The sequence below is a fragment of the Nyctereutes procyonoides genome, unplaced genomic scaffold (genome assembly GCF_905146905.1).
Source record: "Nyctereutes procyonoides isolate TBG_1078 unplaced genomic scaffold, NYPRO_anot_genome, whole genome shotgun sequence".
Taxonomy (NCBI): Eukaryota; Metazoa; Chordata; class Mammalia; order Carnivora; family Canidae; genus Nyctereutes; species Nyctereutes procyonoides.
The window spans coordinates 2,153,254-2,180,938 of record NW_026575117.1 but is presented as its reverse complement, the minus strand read 5'-3'; the positions used below and the strand labels follow the sequence as shown (position 1 = coordinate 2,180,938).

The window sequence follows — 27,685 nt, the reverse complement described above, 5'->3', positions numbered from 1 at the left end:
CCCGCAGGGGGGGTCCGCTTACCTGCCTCCACAACAAAGGGTCAGGATTCAGTGAACCCCCAGGGCCCTCGTGCCCTGCCACCCGCCACCCTGTGTCCTCATCCCCGGGCTCAGCACCTCCTCCAGCCCAACGGGCAAGGGCAGGGGTGCGCGGGGTGGTCCTGCCCCCCTGCTCCCGTCACACCCCCACCGCCCGCGAGCCCCACCACCAGGCCACCAGGAACGTCTGCCTGCCTCGTCCGTCGCTGCTCCAGCCGGTCCTGGTTCCTGGCCCCATGGCACTTCCGCCGCCCAACAGCCACACGGGTTGAGAGGTTGTTCCTAGAGTTAAAATCCACTTCCCACAACAACCTCCCGCCGGTGTGGTTGGCTCTGCAGGGAGCAGGGGCAGGCCTCCTGCCCCTACCGGGAGGACGCTGAATCCTCCGGGGAGCTGTTCCTCCTGCACGGTTGTCTCCAGACCTTTTGCCATCTTGGCCACCAAACGGAATACTCGCTGGTTTATCCACGTTAGACTGTGAGGCCCACAGACTCTCACCCGGCGGCCTGGGTCACTCCAGGGAAGCAGGGCGTTGCAGGGCCAGACAGGAGGAACCAAGGTTTGTACTTGACCACTGTTCCTGCCCGGCTGTGTGACCTTGGATGAGGCCCACCTCCTCTCTGGGCTCTGAGTTGACTGTAGAGTCTCTTCCAGGATTCCTTTGATACTCACTCAGAGCTCCTCCTCCTCCCTTTCCCCAGCGCTCCCTGAGTCCCAGGTCCTCCATTCTGTTCTCCCCCATATCTTAAGGTTGGGGAGCACAGCGTGGGCCAGGAACGAATTGCCACGAACACCCACCCAGCTCACAGACAACGTGGAGGAGAGGCTTCATGTCATGGCTTTTCCCAGCAGCATGGACTTACAGACACATGTTTTACTTGGGTTCCACTGGGAACTCGAGCTCTTTCTCAGGCCCATAGAGAGCAGAGCAGAAACACAATATCAGAGGGGCCAGAAAGTGGCACCCCTGTGCATACCAAGATGGAGGGACGTGGGCCTGGGGTGGGGGGGACTGGGGTCTGTGTGTTACACCCTTCCCTGCAACCTCTTTACTCTGTGGCCCCTCCTACTCCCTCCCCGTTTACCCACCACGCTGAGCTCTCAGGGCCCCAATCAAACAGCCTTGAAAGCCCAGGGTCCTCCATGCCTAGGCTAGCTTCCCAACCCAATTGAATGATCCACAGCCATACCTGGGGCTAGAACGAGGTCACTTTAATTTTTTTTTTGTATGAAATTGGAAATGCAATGGGAGGGGGTCACACACAGGACACAGGACACAGAGCCTGGAGGCCCACTGTTGGGGGTATGAGGAAGAAGTGAGAGGTCATGGGAGAGGGCCAGAGAGAGAAAAAGGCAGGCAGGATGGGGTGGGACTGTGGAGGGGGGGAGGGAGCTACGGAAGGGCTCAGGAGCTGGGGCGGGGGCACCAACCCAGAGGACTGGGTGTCCCGACAGGTGGATCTGAGGAAGAGATGTGGGTGTGGTGAGCAGAGAGGATCTCCCCACACACACTCCTGGAGTTGCAGAAGGAGTAAGAAAGGGGAAGGAGAACCAGGGAGGAAGCAAGAGAGGCCCAGCTAGGGCTGCCAGGAGCTCCCTCACTCTACCTCAAAGTGCACAACTCGGCAATAAATAGTAACATTTATAAATAAATAAGTAAATAAATAGACAAATAAATAAATAAATAAATACGTAAATAAATATCCTTGTAGAGCACAGAGTCTGGTGTGAGGGAGGAGGGAGCGTGGGAAGGGCGGTGGGCTCACTTCTTCTATGCTGGGCCTCCGGCCCTTCATTCCACTGCTGACCCTGGGCTGCTGTGAGCAGAGGGGCAAAGCCACACTGGGGGGGTACAGAGAGCCTGGGGGTGGGGAGCGGGATAGGGGGTGTCTTCCTTTGCTGAAGGCGAGCTTAAGTAAGGAGAAAAAGTATATATCTAATGAACTGGCCCTAGGTCCCAGGGAGCTGAGCATCCCCCTGCAGCTGAGGGAGGAAGCCCCGTGGGTTTTGCACTTGTTCCCAGGGTGCTGGGAGGAGGAAGCAGCTGTGAGGTCTGGCTGCCCCACTGCCCTGGCCCTCTGCTGAGCTCGGGGCCAGCATCCGTCCTCCAGGACCTAGGGTTTCCTTTCTGCGGCTGCACACAGGGAGGGAGAAAATTGGGAGGCTGGGCAGGAGGGGGCAGGGAGCTCAGAGAGGACAAGGCACTCAGTACCAAGTAAGATCCGAGGTCTGCGTGTGCTGAGCCTCTGGGAGAGAAAACTCCCCGTCACTCGCGGGCACTAAGCCTCCCCTGGCAGTTGTCGCTCCGGAGAGCCCTGCGTGGCCTTGCCTGTCCCCCTGGCAAGCAGCCCCCTTCCTGGGCCCGGGCCCCCTCCCTCCCTCCCAGGAGAGGCTGGGAAGGGGATGGGACACAGAGACAGGGTCCTGGGTGGGGGAGGCGGCAGCCCTGGAGAGAGCCGGGGAGGGGGGGCGCTTAGGAGGCCCTGCAAGGACTGGACCCCGGTAAACACCTGTGACCAGCAGGGGGGCCCCCACTGCAGACGTGGGAGGTACCGAGCATCGCCTTGGGGGTGGGGACGGGACCGAGGTGATCCCAGGTCGTGCTCCGCCAGCCCCAGCCCCAGCCCAGGGCGCCCTGCCTGCACCCTGGGAGCCTGGGGGACCGGGTGCGCGTGCCGGGTGCAGGGGCCCGTGGAGGCGGGAGGCAGGCCCGGTCAGACGTCCAGCACATGGTTCAGGTAGGAGATGTAGCAGATGGCCAGGCGCAGGATCTCGATCTTGGACAGCTTCTTGTCGGGGGGCAGCGTGGGCAGCAGCTTGCGCAGCTCGGCGAAGGCCAGGTTGAAGGCTTCCACACGGATGCGCTCCCGCGTGGCGTGTGCCGTGCGGTACTTGGCGGTGGCCCGGCGCCGGCGCCGCCGCTCCTCGCGGCTCAGGTGCTGCAGGTCTTTGCGGGCCGCCTCCCCCGGCTCCAGCCCCCGGGCCTGGCCGCCCGGACCCCCAGGCCCAGCCCCGTCGTGGCCCGCCCCGCCCCCGCAGTCGCTGAAGCCCGACTCGGTCTCGGAGTGGGTGGGAGGCAGGTCCAGCTCCACCACGTCGGAGTTGAGCATCATGATGGAAGGCCCCTGCCCGGGGAGATCGGGGTCCCCTCCCCACCCCTCCCGCTGGGAGCCTGCGAGCCGCTTGTGGGAGGGGCAGGAAGGGCCTGCGGGACTGGGGTCGGCCACTGAGCTGAGGAGGTCAGAGCCACTTCAAGGTCCCATGGTCAGGGGTCCAGTCCGGAGCCTGGAGGAGAGAAGGGGGGATTGACTGGGTCGGAGGGAGGAAGAAGGGGCAGCTCGGCGGATGGGGGAGCAGAGGAGGGTGCTGTAAGAGTGGGGGAACAGCAGAAAGGCGCCGAGGGGACACGCCGGTGGACAGGCACAAAGGGGCCGGAAGGAGGAAAGATGGTAAGAAGGGGAGAGAATCCTGGAAGGGAGCAACAGGAAAGGAGGAGGGGTGAGGCAGGGCGGGGCAGGGTAAAACCCAGCCAGAGGATTAAAGACCCCAGGCTGGGCAGCTCCTAGAAGGAAACACCGGGAAGTGTCCTGACATCGGACTTGGCAGTCAGTGATTTCTTGGCTAGGACGCCCAAAGGAAGGCAACAAAGCAAAAGTGGACAAATGGGATTCCGTCGAACTTGAAAAGTTTTCTAAGTCAAGGGACACAAGCAGGGGAGTGAAAAGGCAAGAGCTGCGGGAGAAAACATGTGCAAATCATGCATCTGATAAGGGGTGAGTATCTGGAATATTATAAAGAACTCTGGGGCAGCCCGGGTGGCTCAGTGGTTTAGCGCTGACTTTGGCCCAGGGCGCGATTCTGGAGACGCAGGATCGAGTCCCATGTCCGGCTCCCTGCATGGAGCCTGCTTCTCCCTCTGCCTGTGTCTCTGCCTCTCTCTCTGTCTCTCATGAATAAATAAATAAAATCTTAAAAAAAAAAGAACTCCGACAGCAACAAAACATCAGACCACTCGATTAAAAAATGGGCAGAGGACTTGAATGGACATTTCTCCAAAGATGATACACAGATGGCCAGCAGGCATGAGAAGATGCCCAACATCACTCATCACCAGAGAAAAGCAAATCAAAACCACAAAGAGGGGCTCCTGGGTGGCTCAGTCGATGAAGCCTCTGCCTTTGGCTCAGGTCATGATCCTGGGGTCCTGGGATCAAGCCCCGCATCAGGCTCCCCGCTCCAGGCTGCTGGGCTCTGTGGGGAGCCTGCTTGTCCCTCTCCCTCTGCTGCTCCCCCTGCTTATTCTCTCTCTCTCTCTCTCTCTCTCTCTCTCTGTCCAATAAATAAATCTTTTTAAAACAAAACAAACAAAAACCCACCATGAGCTAAAACCTCACCCCCATGAGGACAGCTGCCATCAAAACAAAAACAAGACAAGATAATAGGTGTTGGTGAGGACGTGGAGAAACCGAGTCCCTCGTGCTGTGTTGGTGGGACTGTGAAATGGTGCAGCCACTATGGAAAATCTAATGGACGCTTCCCCCAAAAGTTAAAAATAGAACTACCAGATGATCTAGCAATCCCACTTCTGGATAGTAGCCAAAAAAAAAAAAAAAAGGAAATCTGCACTTCCATGTCACTGTAGTGCTAGTCAGAATAACGAAGATACGGAAACAACCCAGACGTCGTCCATCCACAGCTGGCCACATAAAGATGTGGAGACATTCAGTGGAATATTATTCAGCCTTAAAAAGGAAGGAGATCTGATCACATGCTGCAGCATAGACGCAACTTTAGGACATTGTACTAAAAGAGAGGAGCCTGTCACGAAGAGACCAACACCGTATGATCCACGGATCTGAGGTGTCTAAGCAGTCAGCCTTACAGAGACAGAAAGCAGAATGGTGGTTCCCAGGGCCTGAGGGGAGTGGGGGGAAAGGGGAAGTGTTCACAGGGTGTAGAGTTTCAGATTTGGAAAATGAAAAAGTTCTGGGGAATCTCTTTCACCACTGTGCAAGCATACTTAACACTACTGAACTCTGCACTTCAAATGGTGCATTTTGTGTTCCATGTTTTTTTTTTTGCTTTTTTAACCATCTTACAAATATTTTACGATAAAAAGAAAGAAAAAAAACTGAGCAAAACTGGGGTCACAGCTCAGGAGAGGTTGGCCGCGCCCCTACACCTGCCCCAGTTGTGATGGGAGAGCTGCGGCCTTGCCTCCGCTCCCTCCCAGGGCCCCTCTCCAGCCTCGCTGCCTCTTGGGGGGGAGGGGATACGCACGCAGATTGCCCATTGTAGGGTGGACTGGGACATATGGAGCTCGGCACAGCTGCCCCGGCGCCGTCCCTGCCCGGGCCCCCACCCCCAGCATGACTGCTACGACACCTGATCCGACCGCCCTGTCCACTAGAGTCAAGGGATGGTATCTCTTCTGACCACGACGCCCTGCTCGACTGGCCTCTCCCTCTGTCCTCAACACCCTCAGCCCTGGGCTGCCACTCCCTGGTGCTCTTGAGGACTCCACAAAGGCGATGAGGGGAAGGAATCCTGGAGTCCTCCCACAGACCAGCATCAGTTCAGATGTGGCCTGCAGCGGGGGGTGGGGACGTGCCAGCTTCTAGGAGACTTGGCTAAGGTCTGCTTGTCCTGGGGCCAGCGGAGGTCAGGGTGAGGCAGCAGGCAAGGGGCTGGGAAAGGCTTTGCTTGGGAGAAGTGTTGAGGGGGGAGAGTGGGCCACTCGCGTGAGCCCAGGAAGCAGGAGCGCTGAGCCGCTGTCCCTTCCCCTGCAGCCTGGTTCTCCTGCCTGCTGGACCTCCTCCCCGGGTTCCCCACCCCCGCAGGGGAGACAGGCTCAGTTGTAGTTGACAGGTTACTAAGTGCGGGAGGGTGGTGGGTGCGAGGGCATCCTCGTCTGACACGAACACGCATACCCATCACACAAAACAGAACATGGTCAGTGCTGAAATTCAGGACACGCTGCGCATTCCCGGCTCCAAGGGAACAAGAGGGATGACAGCAGTGTGACAAGCCCCGGGGCAGCACCTTCCAGTATGTGGTCACTGCCCCGACTGCCCATCCTGCGGGCCTCAAGCGCGGCTATCACAGTGCGGTCCTGCCCCTGCCCTGGGCCGGTGGTCCTTCCCCCCTGATGGCCCTGCCCTGCCCTCCCTGCCGCACCCCAGTGTGACCCCCGTCCCACCTCCACCTGGCCCCGCTGTCCCCCCCAGCTCCAGTCCCGGCAGCAGCTTCTGTTTACCCGCGCAGTCCTCACCCCACAGCCACTTCTGGTCCCAAAGTTCCAGGCTCCAAGGATGGGGAAAGCGGCAATCCCAAGCAGCCGGGGAGGACCTCCAGCCCCACGTCTGCCGTGCTCCCCCGACTGGGGACAGACGCAGAGAGTCCAAGGGGAGGAATGGGGAAGAGGGCGTGCAGGGACACAGGGGCGAGGCACTGGGGAGGGCTGGGAGGGGGCTCACCCACCCCTCCCCAGCCCACAGTTCTCCCTTTACCTAGGAAGACCCTGGGAGGGGATCCACGCTGGCAGGACAGGGGGCAGTGCTGACGGCCCCAGGCTCCTCTGGCTGCTCAGAGCTCATCCGTCTGCAAAGTTAGTGACCAGCTTTCTAGAGCTCTCGGGGGCGGCCTCGCGGCGCGGCTGTACAGGCTCCAGGGCAGATGAGAGGGGTACACATGGTGGGGACTGAGGGCCCAGGGGGAGGGGGAGGGCTTGGCCAGGTACGGGGCCAGCGCACTCGCACACACGCACATACACAGGCACTCACAGACACGCATACACACCTGAGCTGGCCCAACCCTATGTATATATATGGAGATACACACACACACACCCCCGGCTCTCCATTGGCTGGCCCGCCCCCCCCCCCATCAATATTAAACAGCCAGGCCGGGCAGCCATTGGCAGGGGGAACTGGGAACACCCCCCACCGCACCTCCGGGGAGCTGGGGGTGGGGGCTGGCCCTGGGGGGGGCAGGGAGTAGGGGAGCGGGGACATCTGTTCTCCATGCATATTTCATAAGCAAGAAATGGAGAGCCGGGGGAAGGGGTGGGGCTGGGGCGAGAGCCAGGGCAGGATCACAGATGAACCCCGTCCTCCCACCCGAGGCGGCAGGGACACAGCCCCCAGCAGGCCAGGGCTAAGAGCCCAGGGCCCATTCTGAGGCCCAGCGTGACTTTGGCGGCCCCTTCCCCCGCGTCCTTTCCCCGGGGCAGGAAGCCTCCCCCAGCCCGGCACAGGGAAAGCTAGAAAAGTACGCGCGGGCAGTGCCCAAACACCGGAGGGGACCCGAGGGGCCTCGCCGTCGCCCAGCTCTCCGCCTTCGCTGAGCCAGTGCCCGCGGACCCGTGGGCAGGCTGCCCTGGCTCCTGCTGGGGCCCTGCCCCCGTGCCCGTCCCCCAGGGACTCGGTCCCCCACGCCCTCCATCCCAGCCCCGGTCTCCCTCCCACCCCGGTGCCCAGAGGAGCGGGGTTGGCTTCCTGACACAGCCCACCAGGAGTTTCTCTGAGCCGCACCCCCCCCCACCCCGGGGACGAGGGGCTCCTGGGAGGAAAGCAAGGGCCCAGGGAAGAGGAAGGACGGGGACAAGGCACAGCGGGCGGCAGCGGGGAGGTGCCGGGGCAGCAGACAGCGGCAGGAAAAGCAGCGACAGAACTGTCTGCAAACAGGCATCCTTGACGTCCATGCGGGCAGCCCGGCTGCCTGCAGCCCGTGTGTGTGTGTGTGTGTGTGTGTGTGTGTGTGTGTGTGTGCACGCGCGTGGGAGTGCAAGGGTGCGTGTGTGCTGCAGGGCGGCAGGAGCTGGGAGTGAGGGAAGTGCAGGGCGGTGCCCGCGGGCTCCGGTGTCTAGCTCTGTCCCCCACACCCCCACCAGGCCAGGGGGTGTCTTTCCCGGGCGCCAGTGAGTTTCCTGGGTGGAGGGGCTGGGAGCACTCCCGGGGCGGCGGGCTGCTGCTGGGGAGAGGGCCCCTTGAGCCTCAGCCGTCCTTGTCTGTAAAATGGGGTCAACTGTAGCTGCTTCTTAGGTTGCCATGGAGATTGAGTCACCGCCTAAAGAGTGCCCCCCCCCTTAGGAGGGGCACAGCCCACCTGCAGGTTGTTGGCGGCATCGGTCTCCCTGTTGCTGATCCACCCCCTCTGGGCATTCTGCAGGCGAGGCTTCCCCCAGGGGAGTCCTGTGAGTCCTCCCCGGGCTCCCCACCCTCCTCAGCCCAGGTCTGGGAGGAGCCAGCTCCCACCTGGGCAGGCCCAGACAGGTGCCCAGGCGCCAGCAGATGGGCCAAGCCGGAGGGGAGAGGAGCTTGCTGAGGGGGCCAGGGGCAGGGGATCAGGTGGCGGCTCAGATCTTGCATCATCATTGCCATGGTGCTGATTAAAAACCAATCTCCACCTAATGAGCCCCCAGCAACAGCGACTCTACCTCCCCCGCCCCCTGCCCTCAGCCCCGTCCAAGAAACTGGGAGACGGAGAGACCCAGGAGAGAGGGAGAGACCGCGGGGTGGGGGGGAGAGGAGGGGAGCGGGCAGGGGTGGAGTGGTGCGAGCACTGTCGGTGGGTGACACGCACGAGAGGCGGGTGTGCAGGGGGACATGAGAGACACCGGGGAACCGCCGGGGTGGGGGAGGAGACCCGGGGAGTCAGGGATGACCCTGCAGGGTGCTGGGGAGACGCAGACGGGTGGAGGCAGCCGCGAGGTGGTGAGGGAACAAAAAATGCCGAGGGGAGACAAGGCCCGGAGACCCGACAAACGGAGCCGAGGGGTGGGGGAAGGGAAGCAGGGGGGCTGCTGGGGTGGGGGGGCGGAAGGCAGGGAGGACCGGCCAGCCGCTTCCCTCCTCGTGGCTGCTTGGCTCTGATGAGTGAGGCCCGAGTGCCATCACCCCAGCCAGCCCCCAACTGTCCCCTCTCCAGGGCCGCTGCTGGTGAGGGGCTGGGGCCTGCCCTGGGGCCGGGCGCCTCTGTGCCCGTCACCCAGACCCTGGGCTCCCCCAGCCCCTGTCTTCTCTCAGGGATTCAACTTCTGTTCCTTCCGGGGAGTCGCCAAGGGGGAGGCAGGCCCGAGGTCAACGGGAGCCACGAGCGTGGAGCCCTTGCTGCAAAGAATAATTCTAGGCAACTGGGAGCCGGTGGACCTGGGTCCCCGTCCTGGTGACTTTGGCCAGCTCGTTGATCTTGACTGAGGCCATCTAGTCCCGGCGACACGAGGACGCGCTGCCGCCCTCACAGGGGACGTGCCAGGCAGCATGCTCACCCCGGCCCCCGACACCCGGGCGCGACTTGAGGGTGGCCAGACCTGGAGCGGGGGCCTGGGCGGGGGTGCGCTGCCGCCCTGCGTGTGCGGGCCCTGAGGGTCGCTTCCTCGGGTGGCCCCGCCTCGCCCGGGGCACAGCCTTGGAGGCGCGGCTGGCTGGAGGCTGGAGGGCGGGGAGGGTGCGGGGGGGGTGCGGGGGGAGGGCCTGGAGGAGCTGGGAGGCTGTGGCGTTGGCAGGAGAGGGGGTGACATATGTGGGGAACCCTGGGGACCCGCCCAGGCAGCGGCTGGCGGGGCGAGCAGACGGCGTTAACCCTCGCCGTGCCGCGCCGCCTGACCTGCCCCGGCGGTGGCCCCGCTGCGCTGCGACGCGAGAGCCGGTTCGCGTCCGGATGGGTCCGGAGCGGCGGGGCCGAGGCTCACGGCGGGACTCCCCGGGGCACCCGGCCCTTCTCACCTCCCCGGGCCCCCACCCGGCCCGGCCCGCCGGCCTCCCCCGGCTCCCCTCTCTGTGCCTCGGGAAGGTGACAGCGGGTCTCCACTCGGGTGCACTGCGCAATCTGTCACTCTCTCAGCGGCCAGCCCGGCTGGAGGCCCCCCTCTCCCGCGGCCGCCGGCCCGCTCTGCCCGCCGCCGGCCCCCGGCCTGGCTGCCTTTGTCTCCCGAGGCGGCCCCGTCTTTCTTCTCGCCTCCGGGCTCACCTCTCCTCAGCCCCAGCCCAGCTCCAATCTCATTAGGGCCTCCAACCACTGCCCCTCCAGCCTCCCCTCCCCCTCCCCCTCCATCTGTCTTCCCCGCAGCTCTGCTCTTTGTGTCCACCCATCTGTCACCAGCAGCCCCGGGCCCAGTCCCCTCGCAGCCACGCCCGCTGGCCGTCCCCCCCTCGGCTCCTGTCCCCGTCCCTGTGCCGGCTCGCTCGGCCGCCCCACTTCCTGTTTCCCTGCACACTTTATTCTTCGCAGGTGGCCCTGCAGCCCCATTTCTCCTTCCCTCCCGCCGGCTCTCTAGGTCCCCTCTGGAGGGGTGGGCAGGAGGGGACCCCAGGGTCCCCTCGGCCCGCCCTGCGCGGCCTGCCCTGCCCGCAGGAGCCCGAGACTTACTCGCCGTTGCATCATCTCTGGGCCTCCTGAGTGGCCCCTGGGCTCCTGCCCACGCGGGGGCCGGGGCTCCTGGCTGCCTGTCTCCACCCGTCTGAACGCGGGACTTCGGGCCCCTGCCCCTTCTGCGTGTGCCTTCAGGCGGGGAGAGCGGTCAGACCCGAGGTGCCTCTGAACCGCAGCCTGCACGGGGCTCGGTCCCAGGACGGGTTGCCCAGTCTCAGAGTCACTTTATGCTTCAATCCCACCCCGCCCCCAGACTCCTCTCTGGGTCCTGGGGTTCCAGGACAATAGGTGCCCCCCAGGCCTCCCTCTCCTACAGAAGGAAAACTTCCTAACTACCTTAGAAAGTTCAAGAATTGATCAACCCCCTTTTTTCTTTTTTAAGAGTTTCTTTATTTGAGAGAAAGAGCTTGAGGAGGCAGAGGGAGAAGCAGATTCATGCATGGAGCATGAGCATGGAGCCAACCGACCAACCCACCTACAGACCAGGGGCTCCATCTCACCAGCCTGAGATCATGACCCTAGATGGTGACCTGAGCTGCAACCCAGCGTCTGCCTCTTAGCCGGCTGAGCCACCACCACCCTGGTGCCCCAACAATTGATCAGCCTTTTAATCCCGCTGCCCTGCGGAGTTTAATATGAAGGGGAGCCACATGGGGGGCCATCCACAAGCGGCAGGGCCCAGGACAGCAGCCGCGCCATCTGCGCCGTCCGCCTCCCCATAGCGCAGGCGGCAGGGAGGGGACGGAAGGCCCAGAGCCAGGATGCCCTGTCTGCAGCCCCACAGAGTGGCCCTGAGCTCCCCGGTGACAGCGGGCCCCGCCCAAGCCGACTTTCTGCACCGAGCTCACCTAGAACCTGGTCCTAGCGCGCGGGGTGTGCGTGGAGCACGTGCTGCCCTGATGTTTGTCTGGTGTGGCCTCCCACCTGCCGTCTAGGCCCTGCATCCCAGGTCTCTAAGGGAAGGCACTGGATCTAGTCTCGGCTCAGCTCTAATTTGCTGTGACCTTGGGCGAGCCACTCAGTCCTCTGGCGAACGGTTCCCCCCGTTTATTAAATGCGTTAGACGGTGCATTTTCAATTTCTGTGGTTCTGTGAAGAAACAGAGTCCTGCTGAATACGGTGGGATGTCGGGCCGAGCAGCAGACTCTGGATGAAACGCCTCCTCACGGGCTGTGCCTTCGGGAGCGGTGACCCAGATGTGGGGACCGCGGGAGTAGGCCCTTTGCTCAGAGAAGCCGGGGGAGAAACAGCAGCTGTCAGGGCAGCCTTGGGCGCAGAAGGCAGTGGCGGCAGCCCTGGGGCAGCGGTCAGCAAGTCAGCAAGGTGGGCGGTGGGCGTAGGGAGGGGACACGTCGGCCTGGGTTGTGCCAGGCCCCAAGCGAGGCGGGGCAGCCAGCTGAGGACTCAGCCTGTGGCCCTGACCTGTTGCCAGACAGTCCCATGGGGTCTCGCCCTGGGCAGGAGCCGGACCCAAGTCTCAGAGAAGGGGCCCTCAGGGGGTCAGCCCGGGCTCTGTGCCCCTCTGCAGAGCTCGCCTCCCCGGAAGCCACGGGAAGAGCTCGGCGTATTGCTGGTATCTGGGGGGGCTGTGGGGGGGTGGCAGGGAAGGCAGCAAGGAGCTGGTGGGCACAGGGCCCACCCCGCTCAGCCCCCACGCTGGGACCCCGCCCGTGCTTCCCGAGCTGCCAGCAGGACCGGGACGCGGTGCTCAGTGCCCGGCCCGCCAGGACGCCCGTTGGCCGCGGGAGGCGCAGAGGCGGCCGGCACCCGTGGCAGCTGCGCCCTGCCTGCCGCCAGCACGCGCCCGGGCCTGGGGGGAGGGGCAGGCTTCGTGGCCACATCCCGGAGCCCAGACCTGCTCCCCGCCCCGGGAGCTGGGGGGCCGGAGGGGCCGGAGGGAAAATCCGCCGCTCAGCCCGGGTCAGGAGCAGGCCTCCCGGTAGTGGAGCGGTGGCGCGCCCACCCTAGCCATGCTCCCAGGAGGACCCAGAACAGGCGCCAGGGTCTCTGTCGAGGGGAGTCGCAGCCTCACTGGCTTGGGCCTCAGGACGCCCGCCCGCAGCAGGCCCAATGCCTCCACTCGCCCCTGGCCCCCCTGGCCCGGCCTCACTCCTGCCGCACCCCGAAAAGCTTGTCCTTCCCACCAAATGTGGCCGCGCCCTCAAGGCTTTGTGCTTCCACGGCTGAACTCCAAGCCGCCACTCGAATGCCCCCCGCCATGTGCCCCGAATCCTTCTGCGCTCGGGTAAATCGCACGCCATCACACGGGATCGCACCTGTTTTCCCCCCCCTCACCCCAACCACGAGCCACTCAGGGTCGGGCTGGTTCCCTCCATTTCCGTCCCCCAGCCCCGCGTCTCACACTGAACAGGGGCGCCTGTCAAACACCTGGTGGCTCTCACAGGAGGGACACCAGGGGCTCCGAGGCTCCCCAGGAGCCCTGCTTCCAGGACGTGCACCGCTCCTGACAGAGCCTCACCCCCTGGGCCCCTGGGGACCCAAAGAGGGCCTGCAGTCCGGGGCACCCAGCAGCCCACGGAACAGTAATGTGTCCAGGTTACGTGGGACAGTCTGTTTTAATGAAACTTGCTATTTATATATTTACACACATACACACGCGCGCGCACACACACAAAACAAAAATAGATATTACAGCTTAATAAAATTACAACTGAGCACTGTGGGCCGGCGGTGGGACACCCACCCAGCAGCGCCCCCCCGGCTGTGCCATCTAGGGGTCGGCCGACAGGACAGCAGGAGGGAGGCAGCAGGCGTGGCCCAGATGGCTGGGCCTGCTCCTCAGGGCTTCTTTGGAGTCTGTTCCAGGCATTCGGCCTTCCTGTCCTTCCCGGTCAGGAAACAGGAAATGCTTGGGCACAGGGTAGGGTGGGGAGCAGGGGGCAGTCCTGGGCAGGATGGAAAGGGCAGAGGAGGGGCCGTAAGAGGTCGTCAGGGTATGCAGCTAGCAGTCCAACAGGAGCAGGAAGCTTCTCTCTGCCATCCCAGATCCTGGTGGGGGTGGGACCCAGGGGAACCGGGAAGGGGGAGCCAGAGAGGACAGGTGACTTATTTCTCCCTCCCCATCTCTTTCGGGCAATTCCTCTTCTTTACATTGACTGCAGGCTGAGCAGGCCCACGGAGGCTCTGGTGACAAACTAGTGGCTATGTCCCCATGGGACAAGTGATCCAGGACCTCAATGGGGGAGCTGGCAGGAAAAGCTGGGTTCCTCTTCAGTAAGACACAGCTCCTGGCTCCCGGGGGGCAATGAAAAGGACGTCAGCCTTGGCGTTGATGCAGTAGGTGATGACGAGAGAGAAGACGAGGATGCCGAAGCCCACCATCAGGGTGATGAACTGTGGGGGGCAGGGAAGGACAAAGGTGCTCTCAGAACTCAACCCACTTTCATCAAATTCTGGAGCTGGCTCCAAGCGCCGAGTCCTGAGTAATCATAAGTAACATCTTCCCAACGGGGAGCCTGAGTCTCTCCATTTGGAGAGAGAAGGGATCCCTGTTCTTCCTTCCACCTTGTCTTAGATTTTAAGCATCTGGAAGTCAGGACCCACGGCTTTGACTCTCTGGAGGCTGTTACATCACTGACTTCCCCTGACACGGACTCTGTAGCTGTGGGATCCCACATATCCCAGCACCGGCAGGTGGGAATGCTGGCTGGGAGTGGAGCCATGGGGTGAGGCGCACCTCCTGGGGTCTCCGGGGAGCCTGTCTCCGGCAATGCATGCACACCCGAACTCTGTGAAACGGGCTTCCTAACGGGACATGCGGGCTGACGGGGGACAGAGCTGCGGGAGGTTTCTGTGGCAATGTGGGGCAGATGGGACGAGGGAGGGGGTGTGAGGCAAGAGGCAGCAGAGGACAGGGTAAGGCGACCTCCGATCTCCAGGGCCCTTGCGGCTCACCTCCAGCTCTCTGCTGGCGATCAGAAATATGCGGGCCCGGATGTCTTTCCAGCGGCTCTCGGTCCACGTGGAGTACTCGGTGGAGCCCCACTGCCTCAGTTCAAAGGCAGGGGACAGGGCCCTGGCCAAGCGCGCCGTGGAACGCACGCAGTGGGGCAGCCGGTCCGTCTCGTTGGAATTCAGGGGCCCTGGACCCACGCGTACTCATACAGCTGCACGGAAATGCGGGCCATGGTGGGGGCCGAGGCGATCCTCCCTCACCCCAGGCACGGGGGGGCCTCCACCCAGGCTGCAGCCTTCCCAGCATGCCAGTCCAAGGGGCTGCATCCTTTCACCTCTCCATCCCAACTCCCTGGGGCCCTCTGGGCCTAGGATGTTCTCGGACCTCCCTGGGGGAAAGGGGCCCTGGGGAGACCTCCCACACCCACTACCACTCACGTCCTTGTTTTCATTGGGGACTTTACTTGGATCCTGGCACTGCTCTCGGGTGAGGTCGACCACCTGGCCAGTCAGATTTGCCAAGGCGTACTGGACCACGTAAGTGGTGTTGGTGGGGCTGGAGACGGCGATGTAGTGCTGCAGAGGCCCATCCCCTGAGCGGAGACCACAGGGAAGGGAGGGTTGGGGGGTGGAAGGTGGATGCGGGCGGGAGACAGAAGAAGAGCCCACGGTGGGCAGGAGCCACAGAGAAGATCGGGAAAACGGATCCCGCACGGATCAGGAGAAAGAAAAGAAAACAGGGGAGAAGAAAAGGAGACAAGGGAAAACAAAATCCCTTTCTTGGCTGAGGGGTCATTCCTGCAGCAGGTGCTTACCCAAGTAGGACCGCAGGTCCTGCCTGAGGATGGACTGGAACCAGGAGTTGTTGGCTCTGACCAGGAAGCCGTAGAGCAGGCGGGTGACCTAGGATCGGGAGTGAGAAGAGACAGCCTTGTGCCCCAGGGCCCAGGAAGAGTTCTCCATGGAGACCCTGCTGGGGGCTGGGAGCTGGGGAAGCAGGGGAAGCAAGGCCGGCTCACCAGGGCGCAGATGAGGCTCAGCCAGGGGCCCTAGGGCATTGGGGATCTGCACTGGGCTCTCAGGTTTGGGAGAAGAGGCAAGTGACAGAAAGGATGGGGCAGCGGACGAGGGAGGAGCCGGAGGGGAGGCAGGGTCCACGCTCTTACCGTGCGGGAGTCGGCCTGAATGGTGTCGCTGAAGTTGGTTCCTCCCGCAAGCTGGTACAGGGCACGTCCCACCACTGTGGCCACATCTGCCAGGGCCTGCGGCGGGTGAGCGGGCGCTGAATGGCCACCTCTTCTCACCTCGGTGCGGCCCTGCTCTCCGCGCCCCCCCCCCCAGCCCAGGGGCTACCTTGGCAGTGTCCGTCACAAAGTTCAGGTCCTCCTCAGGGCTCTGCGACTCCGGGTAGCTCACGTTAATGCTCTCCGCAGTGTCGTAAATGCTCTGGTAATAGCTGCCGGGAGAGCCACCGTGAATGTCGGCGTGAGCGTCGGCCACACTCGGGTGGTCCGCCCGGCCTCCCCCACAGGCCCTTCCTGCCAGAGCCTGCTTGTCTCTTCAACCGCCAGGGGGAAGGAAGAGACAATGAGGCTCCCGTACTAAAGACGGCTTGGGGACCGGAGATAGGAGGAGAGGGGGAAACACAAGGACCTTCCTGACAGACAAGGTGGGAAGGCGCATAGATCCCTGCGGGCGTCTCCCTGCCTGGGAGATTTCCAACCAGAAGACACGCTTCCGCACTGTTTGGGCTGGAGACCGCAGGATGGCGGAGAGGGCTTTCGGGGGCACGCCCCCATCACCTGAGCTCCTGATGGTTTCAATGAACATTAATGCTGAGGGGGGCGCAGAGGGAGATGAGGGGTCTGCTCCCAGACGCACAACATCGCGCTGGGTCAGCCACACTATGCTCCTCGGGGAGCCCTGCGGAGGCGGGTCTCAGAAAGGAAGCCAGGAGGAGCGCTCCCAGCCTTCAGCACCAGTCCTTGCCGGCCTGCACAGAACCAGGCTTGATGTCTGCAAATGAGGACTATCCCACCCCCCAAAGTGCTGCAGAGGTCAGGCAGGGAGGAGAGGGCTGGCCTCAGGTACCGCAGCGTCCCTGCCCTAAGCGGAAGGGAAGGTGCTGCTAGGCTGGGGTCAGTGGACCAGAGCTTTCGCATTTTTACTCAGAAACCCATCTGACTCCTGGCAGAAGGAAGGGAAGCTGGGGGCCTAGCAGTCTAGCCCTAGTGAGAAGAAGTCCCCTGTTAGCCCCAGGCTTAGGTTAGCAGCAGTTTGGGGCACCCAAAACCAGGAGAGGGACCCACAGGGCCTCCCCCCTTATCTCTGGAGTGCCTTCATCTGTAGGGGACACTTGTACCCCAACAACAAGAACATGCTATGGAGCAGAGTACGAAAACTGTCTGCCGGCAGCGCAGCGCTCCAGGCGGTCCCAGACCAGCGGCAGCCCATCCTCCAGCCACGGCGCTCCTGTTGGGGATGCTGCCCTCTGCTGGCGGCCCCGGGGACCCAGGCCTCGGGAGAGCTGGGGAGGCCGGCCAAGCAAGGATGCTCTGTGCCAGGGAAGGCTGGGCGGGGAGCCTGTTCTCTCAGATGACAGCGACCTGCCTGCATGTGAGCGGGCCACTGACCAAGAACACAACTGACCGGGCATCTGGAGAGGGGAGCGCGGTGATCTTTCTCGACACAGAACTCTTCCCCTCTCCGGACCCCAGACCTCAGAATAGAGTCTATTCTCTCCCAGAACGACAAGAATGCAGCCTGGGTGACTTACCGGTTATGGAAGACCGTGGAGTGGTCCGCAAGAACGACGCCGGAGATGTTCCGGGCCCGAAGGAAGCGCTGCAGGGAGGACGGTGGGAGGGGCTGGGACTGGTCCAGCCTCCGGAGCTCCACGGCAGGGACGCCAGCACCACTTCTCTCCAGGGTACTCAGGAGGGCCTCCACCTGGTGGGGGGGGATTAGCACAGGGAGGCTGGAGGGGGTCTCTTCGAGGCCCACCCTGCCCCCTACCTCAAGCCCCAGCTTGGGGAGCTGCCCACAGCCCTCTTGCACCCCCATTCCTCAAGCCTTTGGGGTCGAGGCTAAGTGTCCTGCAGCTCACAGTCTCATCCTCACAGATGCTCAACTTCCTACTTGTGCAGGATTGGAGGAGCACGTTGATACCACAAAACTACACTGAATGCCACAGGGGAGCCCAGAGCAGAGTGGATGTGGACATTGGAATGGCAGGAAGACCACTTTGGGAGAAAAACAGGCCTAAAGCAAGACCCTGAGAGGAACGTAGTGAGGATGTGGAGGACAATCCGGGTGCAGAGTCTAACACAGCCAGGACACGGGCTAGGCAGCCTGGACAACTGGACCCGTGGGGCCTCAGGGAGAAAGGAGCTAGTCACCCCCCATCCTCTGCTAGGGTACCGAGGCAGAACTGCCTGTCTCAGGGATGCAGACACGCGGGCTGAGCTCCAGTTCCTCCCCAGGAGCTGTGACAGCCACGCTGTTCATCCTTCAGTGGCTGCCTAACCTGAGGTCCTGCCTCACAGGCCCTGGGGACTGAGGGGTGTGGGGGGACAGGGCCTGGGCAAGGGGTGCCCATATTCTGAGTTGTTGAAACAGGAAGTGAGGAAGCATGCTCAGATTACCTGATTCTGTACAGACTCGTTTTTCTGAGACATGGGGTCTGTGTGCATCCAAAGCTCTAGTGAATTTCTCAAAGCCACCTGGGGAAGATGAGGAAGCAAGAGTCATCACCTGCGTCCACCGTGGCCCACAACCGGAAGAGAGGAGTGAGGGCAGAGAAAGGTCAAGCAGAGAGGTGTAGCCCCAGCAGCGGGGACGTGGAGGAGGAGGGAAGGGGGAGATGGACACATGCTGCACACCTGTCCCAGCTCCACGAATGAGTCAATGTTCTCTAATTGCACAGGGAACTTGCCCTTCTCCATGTCGTAGACCATTCTTGAGCTGCCAATGTAGTCAAACGTTTCCTGAGAGTAAAGATGGGTGGGAAAGGGAGCAGAGATGCCCAAGGGTCAGGGCAGGCTCCGTCCCGGAGGCCAGATCACCCAGGCTCCAGGCGCAAAGGCGACAGCCTCATGTCGGCTCAGGCAGTCACATGACTTCACCCTCCTCCCTACCCTGCCTCCCAGCTGTGACTCTCCCTCACACGTGTGTATCACAGGACTTCTTGAGCCCAGAAAGGAGGAGGGCAGCCTTGTCACAGGCCCGAGGCGAACATCAGCTGTCATGTGTCTGCTCCTAGCCTCACCCTCCCCTCCGCCGACTCAGCCACGGCTGCTGTTTCCTGATTCCAGGGCCAGGCTGTGGTGGCAGTGGGGAGAGGCAGGAGCCTCAGGGCCCTTGGGTGGGAACAGCAGTAAAAAGGGCCAGAGAATAAAAGTAAATGGCTGCCTCCAAAAGATCACCAGGAGGGGAGTGAGGGGACTGTTGCGGCACGATTGCAGGTCAGGGTGCAAAGGCTTCCTAAAATATGGACTCGGCTTGGGTAACAGATGGAGACACACCCAGGAGCTCTCTGCCAAGGTCAAATGCCCAGATCTTCCTCAAACAATAGCTACGCCTACAATGACCCTGCCCGCAGTCCCCCCTTCCCCCACCCCCCAGCCAAAGAGCCCATACCCCTTGGAAGAAGACGAACATGACGTTGCGGGGAAGGGTGGCCACGTCAGGGGCCTTCTGCAAAGCTTCAGCGGCAGCCAGCTGGGTGACGAAGGAGGCAACAGCGCTCTCTGCCCCTGGGGCCACATTCCAGAAAAAGGAACGGCTGTCCAGCTGGGCACAGCAGAAAAGGCAGGGGAGAAAGGCTGTGATAATGGCAATTAGGACAAGGCCCTCTAGGCCCCCAGCCCCGTCCAGCCAGAAGAACGAGCGTACCCTGGGATGAGCCCAGGCCCCTCTCCACGGGAGGTCCCCTGGCTCCTCTCCATAGGAGCCCCCCCACTGCGGAACTCTGGGAGCTGGCGTGCCTACAAGAGGCCTGCCGCCCGCTATCCGCCAGCTCTGTCCTGTCCACCCTGACCTGCAGCCAATGCTCACCCGGGTGGCAGCAACCACAACCCTGTCGTCAGGCTCCAATGCCCCAGATATATTTATAGGCTTAAGCAGGCTCCATACGTTGTAGTCGGACAGGGGGTCACAGACGATTTCTGAGCAGGACACAGGGAGACAACAGAAGTAAGGGAGACCGCAGCACACACGGGGCCTGGAAGACACTGCTGCCCGAGGCCCCGTGGACCATCTCCCCTACTGTTTAGACTCGTCTCTGCTTCTCCCACCGCACGCTCACTGCCCATGCTCTCTCCTTCCCTGAGGTTGTCCCTCTGACATTCCCTGCTCCCCCAGGACACCTGCCCTGCCTCGGATCCGTCCCACCTGGGTTGATGCTGAAGGTGCTCTGGATAGAGCTGCGCCGCATGCAGGTGACAGTGCTGATGACGGCGTGCATGTGGGAGAAGAGCTGCATGGCGCACAGCGGGAAGGTGGGCACGGAGCCATTTGGACTCAGGTTGTGATCGTGGTAGCACTAGAAGGGAGATGGAGCCCACTGAGGCAGCTTGAGTGGAATCCCGCCCACACTTCCCAGAAGGAGGTCCTGGCTCCATCTTCCCGATGCCACCCTCACATTTGTCCCTGAGTTTCCATCGTCTTGGGACAAAACCAGGGTATATGAGGCCCCAGAACAAACCTCACCAAGAGGCATGAAGGGGCCCAGAGTCCGTGACTTCGTTGGGGACAGATGACACAACCCTATCCCGAACGGCCCAGCCCACGTTCCTACTGTGATCTGATGTAAAGAGCAGTGTAACTTTGGAACAAACCTCTTAACAGATATGCATGTAAATACCAAGAAGCTAAACCAGGATCAGAGATTACTGCAACTAAAAAGCATGTCAGAAGTGTCTGAACTGAATCTCTCAATTCCTAGTCTTTTTATCATGTTCACATCGCCTAACTAGGGCTCTACACCTATTTCACATCAAACACCGTTTACATTTTCTTCCAGCCTGAGAGTCGTCAACACCATAAGAGCAGGCAGGACAGAAATGGGAAAGAAAACGTGAGAAAAATAAATGTGGTGGCTCTTCTTGCAGCAGCTTCCAGAGGGCATGCTGGTAGATGCGGTCCCTCCCAACAAGCGAAGAGCCTACAAAACTTCTCTGTGCAACTGGAATTGCTACGAGCTGGCAGTCATTACCTGCTTGATGACCTTGGTTTCATTCTCATCTTCAAGAAGGAAAATGGGGAAACTGAAGTCTTCATAAGCCAAGCCATCGCCCAAGGGGTTCCACTGGATTTCTCTGCAGTGAGCAAATTCTGGTCCGTAGGAGTTGGAGTAAACACCTGAAGGGGTGGACGGGGGACAGGCTGTTGGGACACTAAGCACTTAGGGACTGAGTGAGGGAGAAAGGCTAGGTAGGATACCAGGGTTGACCAAGAGTTTCGGAGGAAAAGGTGACTCATAGAAGCATCAACCTGTCACCACCTACAGTAAATCAGACAAAGCTATCAGGGAGCCCGAGGCTGGGTGATTAGGGATCTGGGTATGTGACAGAAAAGGAGGATAGAAGGGAAGTGAAAGAAGGGGAAGTGCCAGAGTGAGGGGATGAATGGCACAGAGAAACACTATCTTCTATATGGGAATCAGTGGCCCCCACCGCACACGGACAGACGCACGCCCTCAACTCCTCCAAAGACATGAGGCCGAAGCAACAGCGAGCTCTTGGGTGACAGGAGGTCCCCTGATCCTTTGGGGCTCTTACCAAACCCATCATTAGGACACTGCACACTGGGAGAGAAGCCTGCTGTGGGACTGGGCTTGGCCACGGACACTGCCAGGCCGGCAATTCGGCTGGTTCTCCCCTTCAGCTTCTCCATCAGATTCCTGGAATAGGGAGTCAACACCATGAAGAAAGATGGACAGGTTATCAGGGGCCCAATATCTTGCCCCCAAGGATGGAAACAAATGGGGAACTAATGGAATCCAACCTGTTGACTCCTTGTCTGCCTAAAACTAACGTAACACTGTGTGTCAACTATACACATAAAAAAAAAAGAAAACCAAACTAAACCCCCCACAACCTTTGACTCATTTCTTGCGTTCTCCGCCTCTAACTCCTAAGTGAGGACTATGATGCAACCTGAGCTCAGGGTTTAATCTCTGAGGGACCCTATGGACCCCTCCTTCCTCCCTGGAGCTCTATTTATAAGGTCACCAAGATGATTCCTTTGCAAGTGCATATTTTCTTCTGCGACTCACTCCCACCCCTGCCCCGACCAGAGCTGGGCAGCCAAAGGATGTTTCCATTCACAGGGGTGAGGACAATCCCTCTTTGGCCATGGTTTCCCAGCAGGCACACACAGCCCCTACCTGGTGAAGAGCGCGCCCTCCAGCAGAACCACGTACGGAGGGTTGGGGCCATCGGTCAGCACCCACTGCAGGTCCTCTTCCTTCTCCACGACGTGGATGACCCCCGTGTCCCCGCTGACGGAAGCTGCCAGGATGGAACGGGTCACATTAAAGGTCTCACAGCTGACGATTTTGACTTTGCTTCACTGATTCTGCAGATTGTTTATCCCCCAAACGTGGCACAGGACGTTGGGTGAATGCCGCCATCACCAGCCTTAGACTTGAACTGAAGGCTGAGTCACCCAGCTCTGTCTGAGGGCCACCAGAGAGCCCAAGAAGTCTACACATTAGAGGTTTCATTCACTAAATCTCAGAAAGGTTGTACAATCATTTTCTTGCCCTCTTCCTTCAACCTCATTTGGCCATACATAGAAATTTCTAGAAAGCAGACACCAAAGTTTTCAAACCTGTATTTTCTCTAGAAAATGGCAGGTTCTAGATTCCTAAATCTAATTCAAAGTTCTAGCACGAATCTTCTTTGTGAGATCACATGTGTAGACTCCTTTGGCTTCTTCATTTTTTTTTCCAAAGATTTAATTTATTTATTTGACAGAGACAGAGAGTGAACACAAGCAGGGGAGGGGCAGAGGGAGAAGCAGGCTCCCCACTGAGCAGGGAGCATGACGTGGGGCTCAATTCCAGGCCTCTGGCATTATGACCTGAACTGAAGGTAGATGCTGAACCGACTGAGCCATCCAGATGCCCCCTGGGTCTCCATTCCTTTGCCCTATTTGGGAATGACTTTACTTGCTTTTAGTCAGTTTTAGGTAAGGTTAATGAAGAACTATGAGGTCTCTAGAAGACGGCTTCCCAACTGATGGGCTTTGCTAGATTAGCAATGAGATGATACTGACCTCCCCCTCATTTCTGGGGACCTAGGTTTTCCAAAGGCCCTAGACTGGTCACCCCCAGCAGACTCATCCATTACCCCAGGATGCCCTACAAACATCATCCATTTCCATATATGCCAGGATGCCACACAAATAACATTTTCCGGGATCCCTGGGTGGCGCAGCGGTTTAGCGCCTGCCTTTGGCCTAGGGCGCGATCCTGGAGACCCGGGATCGAATCCCACTTCAGGCTCCCGGTGCATGGAGCCTGCTTCTCCCTCTGCCTATGTCTCTGCCTCTCTCTCTCTCTCTCTCTGTGACTATCATAAAAAAAAAAAATAACATTTTCTATGTGTCTCAAGAATGACAAAGATTGGGAAGCACTGCAGTAGAGGATGGGCGGTTCACAGTCCTGAATGCCTGTCAAGTCCCTAGTGATTCACGTAGAGACATTCTACGGTCTCCCCATGAGCCTTAAACCCAGGGAAAATTGGATGTGTTATGTGCATATTGTCTTAGAGCAGTAATTCTTGACTCTGGTTGTGGAACACTTTGGAGTTTTAAAAAAACAGGTACTTGGGCTTCATCTCATATCTACTCAATTAAAGTCTCTAAAGCTGAAGCCAAGGTATGTGCACTTTCCAAAGTTGCTACATATAGTGTTTTTTTTTTCTCTTTTTAAAGATTTATTTTAGAGAGACAGAGAGCCAGCAAGCACACGAGTGGGAGGGGCAGAGAGAGAATCTCCAACAAATTCCACGCTGGGCGTGGAGCCTGACACAGGACTCAATCTCACAGCCCTGAGATCACAATGTGAGCCCAAACCAAGAGTCTGACACTTAACCAACTACACCAGTCAGGCGCCCCCGTATGGTTATTATACGAAGCCAGTCATGAGAATTATGGTTCTAGGTCAAGGCCGTGAAATATTTCTAACTGGCACGACACAAAAACTTTACCCACATTCTGACCTCCAGCCAAGTAGGTTTCTTTATGGAAATTGGTAAAATCTAGACATGGAAGCAAGTCCCCAACCTTCAACTATGTCTTACACAGAATAAGTACCTAATAAGTTCATGAGAGATAATAATAATAAACTTAAGAGGAATATCAGAATGCGGATTGGCTACAATAAAGATCTAGCTATGAAATGGCAGTTCTCAGTTCAATAAAAGGCAACAGTCCTTGCCACATGAATCACCGAAAAAGGAAAAGCTGTTCAGGCAAAACAATGTGTATCACTGCAGGCCCAAGGAGCACACAGAGATGAGCCAGGACGCTGGAATGTAACACCCGGATTCTAATCTGGATTGCAGTTGGTGACTGTGTAGTCTGGAGTAGCTTGCTCACTTTCTCTGGGCCTTTGATGAGGAGAAATGTTCTCAAGCCTTATTCATCTTATATAGTGGAGGCAGATTAAAAAAGGAAAGGAAGGAAGGAAAGAAACCTACATAAAGCCTCCTCTGAGCACTTTAAAAGGGGCCAAAAGGGGCACCTGACTGGCTCAGCCGGTGGAGCATGTGACTCTTGATCTCTGGGTTGGAGGCTGGAGCCCCATATTGGGTGTAAAGATTACTTAAAAATAAAATCTTTAAAATAAATAAAAGGAGCCAAGAGAAGCAGAGCATTATAATTAGAAAATCAGACCTACATCTTTTTTCCTTAAGTTTATTGTGCTAGCAATCCTAATTAAAGAGGGTGTGGCTTGCTTGGGATGGACCAATGTGAAGTAAGACTTAGAAAGAAGTTGAAAAGGAGACAAGCTCCCCATGAGGAAGTGGCCAGAGTCCAACCCCACCCCTCTCGTTTCTCGTACTGGCACTTGGCTTACTTCTACAGGCTACTGCTTTGCTTCCTACAGAGCTGCTCTAAGAACATGAAGCAAAATGACTCATTCCAAATAGGTTATCTTAGCACACACCTCTGGGAGGATGGGGGCCCTAGCCTTTTGGCAGGAGAGTGGAGCTCCAGCAAGCCCAGCAGTCTGATCTCAGCCCACACTGGACCTGGCTCTCCTCCACCCACAAATCCAGTTTAAGAATGATGTCCGGATATTTTATTTGGAACTGTCTGGAGCCAGTTAATCTACCTCCAGAGCGTTCTGTGACAAGGACACGGCACAATTAACACAGAGTACAGCTCTGGGAAGGATGGGTCCTGAAACCAATCATAGTACTCCTGGGACCACGCTGCTTATGCAGCAGCATCAATTAGAGTCTATACAAGGTAGTTTGACTTTCAGCTTTGTGCATGTATATTTTAGGTTTTTTTCAGGTATAAACTGAAATTCACACATAACCAATTTAAGGATGAAGCAGCCAAGATCTGGGGTGCCTGGGTAACTCTGTTAAGGGTCTTCCTTTGGCTCAGGTCATGATCTTAAGGCCCTGGGATTGAACCCCATGTTGGGCTCCCTGCTCAGTTGGGAGTCGGCTTCTCCTTCTCCCTCAGCTGCTCCCCACCCCACTTATGGACTCTCTCTCTCTCTCTCAAAAAAAAAAAAAAAAAAGGCAGCCAAGACCTGACTCAAGTTTCCTGCTTACTGCTCAATTACACTCTGACAGAGCAACTATTCACAGAAGAACAATATCTGAAAACAGCAGGTGAAGCAGCAGAGGAATCAGGCTTTCTCCCCTTGCATAGTTTTATGACCATATTGTCATGGTACCGTTTTGGGCATAAAGGCATAAAGACAAATCTAAATGCTTTACTAATTCCTCTTGCAACTGTTTGGCTTTCTCAATGCCTTCTCTTCAAAGAGTCCACTGCCTTAACAAAGCCCATTTTGGTTCCAAAAAGATTATTCAGAGTGCTGGTGACAGTGGGCTCCATAATATACGAGGCTTCCTTTTCCTTAGAAGACAGTAGTTTTCTACCTTAATTAGTGGATGGTTAAGAGTCCCGGCTTAGAACTTGGACCATGAAGCTCAATTCCAAGTTTCATCACTTAATAGCATGATGATCTTGGAAAAGTTACTCAACTTCTCTCAGTTTCAGTTTTGTGACTTGTAAAACAGGGCTAATAAGAGAATCTACTCCACGGGGCTGAGGTGGTTAAATGAGATGCTCTAGAAGAAGCTTAAGTATGCAGCATCTACTCATTATCTTGCCTGACTTGACAAACAGTTCTCTATCACCTCCTACACACATGGACTAATTTGTGCACTGAGACTCTGAAGCAATAACGCCGATCTTGGGCAGCCCACGGCACCCAGCAGTTTAGCACCACCTTCAGCTCAGGGTGTGATCCTGGAGTCCTGGGATTGAGTCCCACGTCGGGCTCCCTGCATGGAGCCTGCTTCTCCCTCTGCCTGTGTCTCTGCCTCTCTCTCTGTCTCTCATGAATGAATGAATGAATGAATGAATGAATGAATAAATAAATAAATAAAATATTAAAAAAAAAAACAACCTAGATCTTTATACCGAGGGCACAGAAATACCAACGGCCACAAACACAAATCCAACCTCAACTCACACTGGCAGCCAATCTGGTGAGTGGCATTGAGCAGACGGACACAAGGAGCTGTTTTATTTAAGGAGATGTAGATCTTCCTCTCCACTGAATTGCCCCTGCAGAAACCTGATAGGAAGATAAAAAGAGAGTTAGGAAAAACCGAGAGATATTGCCGTTATCAAGTCATTTGCTCACTGTACGGCTTGGGTATATCACACTTTCTGAAATGGGGCTAACTAATGTCCACTCTTCTCATGTCCTGGACGCGGTTTGGGGGGACGGATGAATGCACCCAGCTTGGTGCCAGAGAGTCATTACAAATTTCACTTAGGGCAACTGATATCAAAGCTAAAAGCAAGCAAGCTTCACTTCCAAAAAGAGAAGCACAAAACCTCAGGATGTACCGGCTTCTGGTCCCGGACGGGCCAGCACGCTTCTGCTTCCTATCCTGTATGTCTGTATCTACCTACTTAACAAAAGGGTGCCAGGGCCAAGAATGGAGATTACAATAAAAAGCTTTTTGAGGGCGGCTCAGTCGCCTTCAGCCCAGGGCTAGATCCTGGAGTTCCGGGATCGAGTCCCAGGTTGGGCTCCCAGCATGGGGCCTGCTTCTCTGCCTCTCTCTCTCTCTCTCTCTGTGTCTCTGATGAATAAATAAAATCGTAAAAAAAAATAAGCTTTTTGAGGCATGTTTGCAGGAATCTGGACAAAATTGGGAGCAACCTCCTGCCACAGATCCACCAGTCGGTGTGCCAGCCCCCGGTCGCTGGTGTGTGGCTGCGGGGTGGGGCGACCGACTATCCTTTCTCCTCCGGGAATCTTCAGAGACAGCGCGAGCTTGGGGGCAGGTAGTGACGGTCGGTCGCATCCAGGTGTGTTTGCATCTTAGGGCTTGGCCTACCCACCCAGCAAGGCCTACACCGCGGCATCCGGGCGCCTAAGCCCAGCCTCCTGCGCCTCCAGCTCCTTGAGTCGTTCGTTATTCCGCGGTCTCAGCGCTTAGGAGCAGCCACGGCCACCTTTGTCCCACTTTACTGATGAGACAAACGGAGGCAAAACGCAGGGACGCGGGTTTCGGCGGCATCGGCACGCAGAGAGCCAGGCCGCGTCCACCTTGAGCGGCCCCCGAGCTCTGGCGGCAGCTGGAGCGACACCTGTCCTGGCTGACAGGTGGGTGCGGAGGACGGAGGAGGAGGGAGGTGCAGGGAGGTGGAGGGAGCGCTCAGGTGAGACGCTCCCAGGACGTCCAGGGAGAGGCCCGGGGAGGACCTGGGGAGACACGGCGCGCCGCGGGGGGCGGGGGGGAGGCAAATCGGGGGGAACTTCTGTCGCGGGAACGAAAGAGAAAGAGGATTCACAGGGCGCGGGGACCAGAGCGGGGCCCGGCCGGCGGCGCTCGCGGCCTGGCCCAACCCGGCGCTTCTGCGCACGCACCGCAGCTCGCGCGCGGAGGACTCACCCGCCAGCAGGACGCAGAAGGACACCAGGCGGAGAGGACTCCAACTGCCCGGGCCGGCAGCGGAGCCGCCCCCAGCCGCGGCCATCTTGCCTCTGGGCCGAGCGGAAGCCGCCCCGCCACGCCCCGCCCCTTCCGGGCGGCCGGCTTCTCTAGGCCGCCGGCGTCTCTGTGGTCCGGAGGTGGGGTGGGT

At 58.8% G+C, this 27,685-nt stretch overlaps 2 protein-coding genes across 2 annotated transcripts; both read right to left on the bottom strand.

The window, feature by feature from the left end:
- Positions 1 to 2,717: 2,717 nt before the first annotated feature.
- NHLH1 (nescient helix-loop-helix 1) lies at positions 2,718 to 3,153 on the bottom strand. The gene has a single exon (XM_055333811.1). It carries the CDS (start codon positions 3,151 to 3,153, stop codon positions 2,755 to 2,757), a length of 399 nt encoding a protein of 132 aa, XP_055189786.1. The 3' UTR covers positions 2,718 to 2,754.
- A 9,815-nt stretch (positions 3,154 to 12,968) lies between these two features.
- Positions 12,969 to 27,625, bottom strand: NCSTN (nicastrin). Its single transcript, XM_055333830.1, is given in 18 exon segments — positions 12,969 to 13,765; positions 14,327 to 14,508; positions 14,511 to 14,538; positions 14,765 to 14,919; positions 15,142 to 15,229; positions 15,493 to 15,588; positions 15,680 to 15,782; positions 17,103 to 17,275; positions 17,971 to 18,048; positions 18,208 to 18,312; positions 18,965 to 19,117; positions 19,382 to 19,491; positions 19,718 to 19,868; positions 20,541 to 20,686; positions 21,106 to 21,227; positions 21,714 to 21,837; positions 26,058 to 26,162; positions 27,496 to 27,625. Coding segments are annotated over 18 exon segments (2,127 nt in total). The 5' UTR covers positions 27,581 to 27,625; the 3' UTR covers positions 12,969 to 13,642.
- Between the last annotated feature and the right edge of the window lie 60 nt (positions 27,626 to 27,685).

What these genes read in the sequence shown, in the direction of transcription:
- NHLH1 (XM_055333811.1), bottom strand. Translation starts at nt 3,153, where the DNA reads ATGATGCTCAACTCCGACGTGGTGGAGCTGGACCTGCCTCCCACCCAC.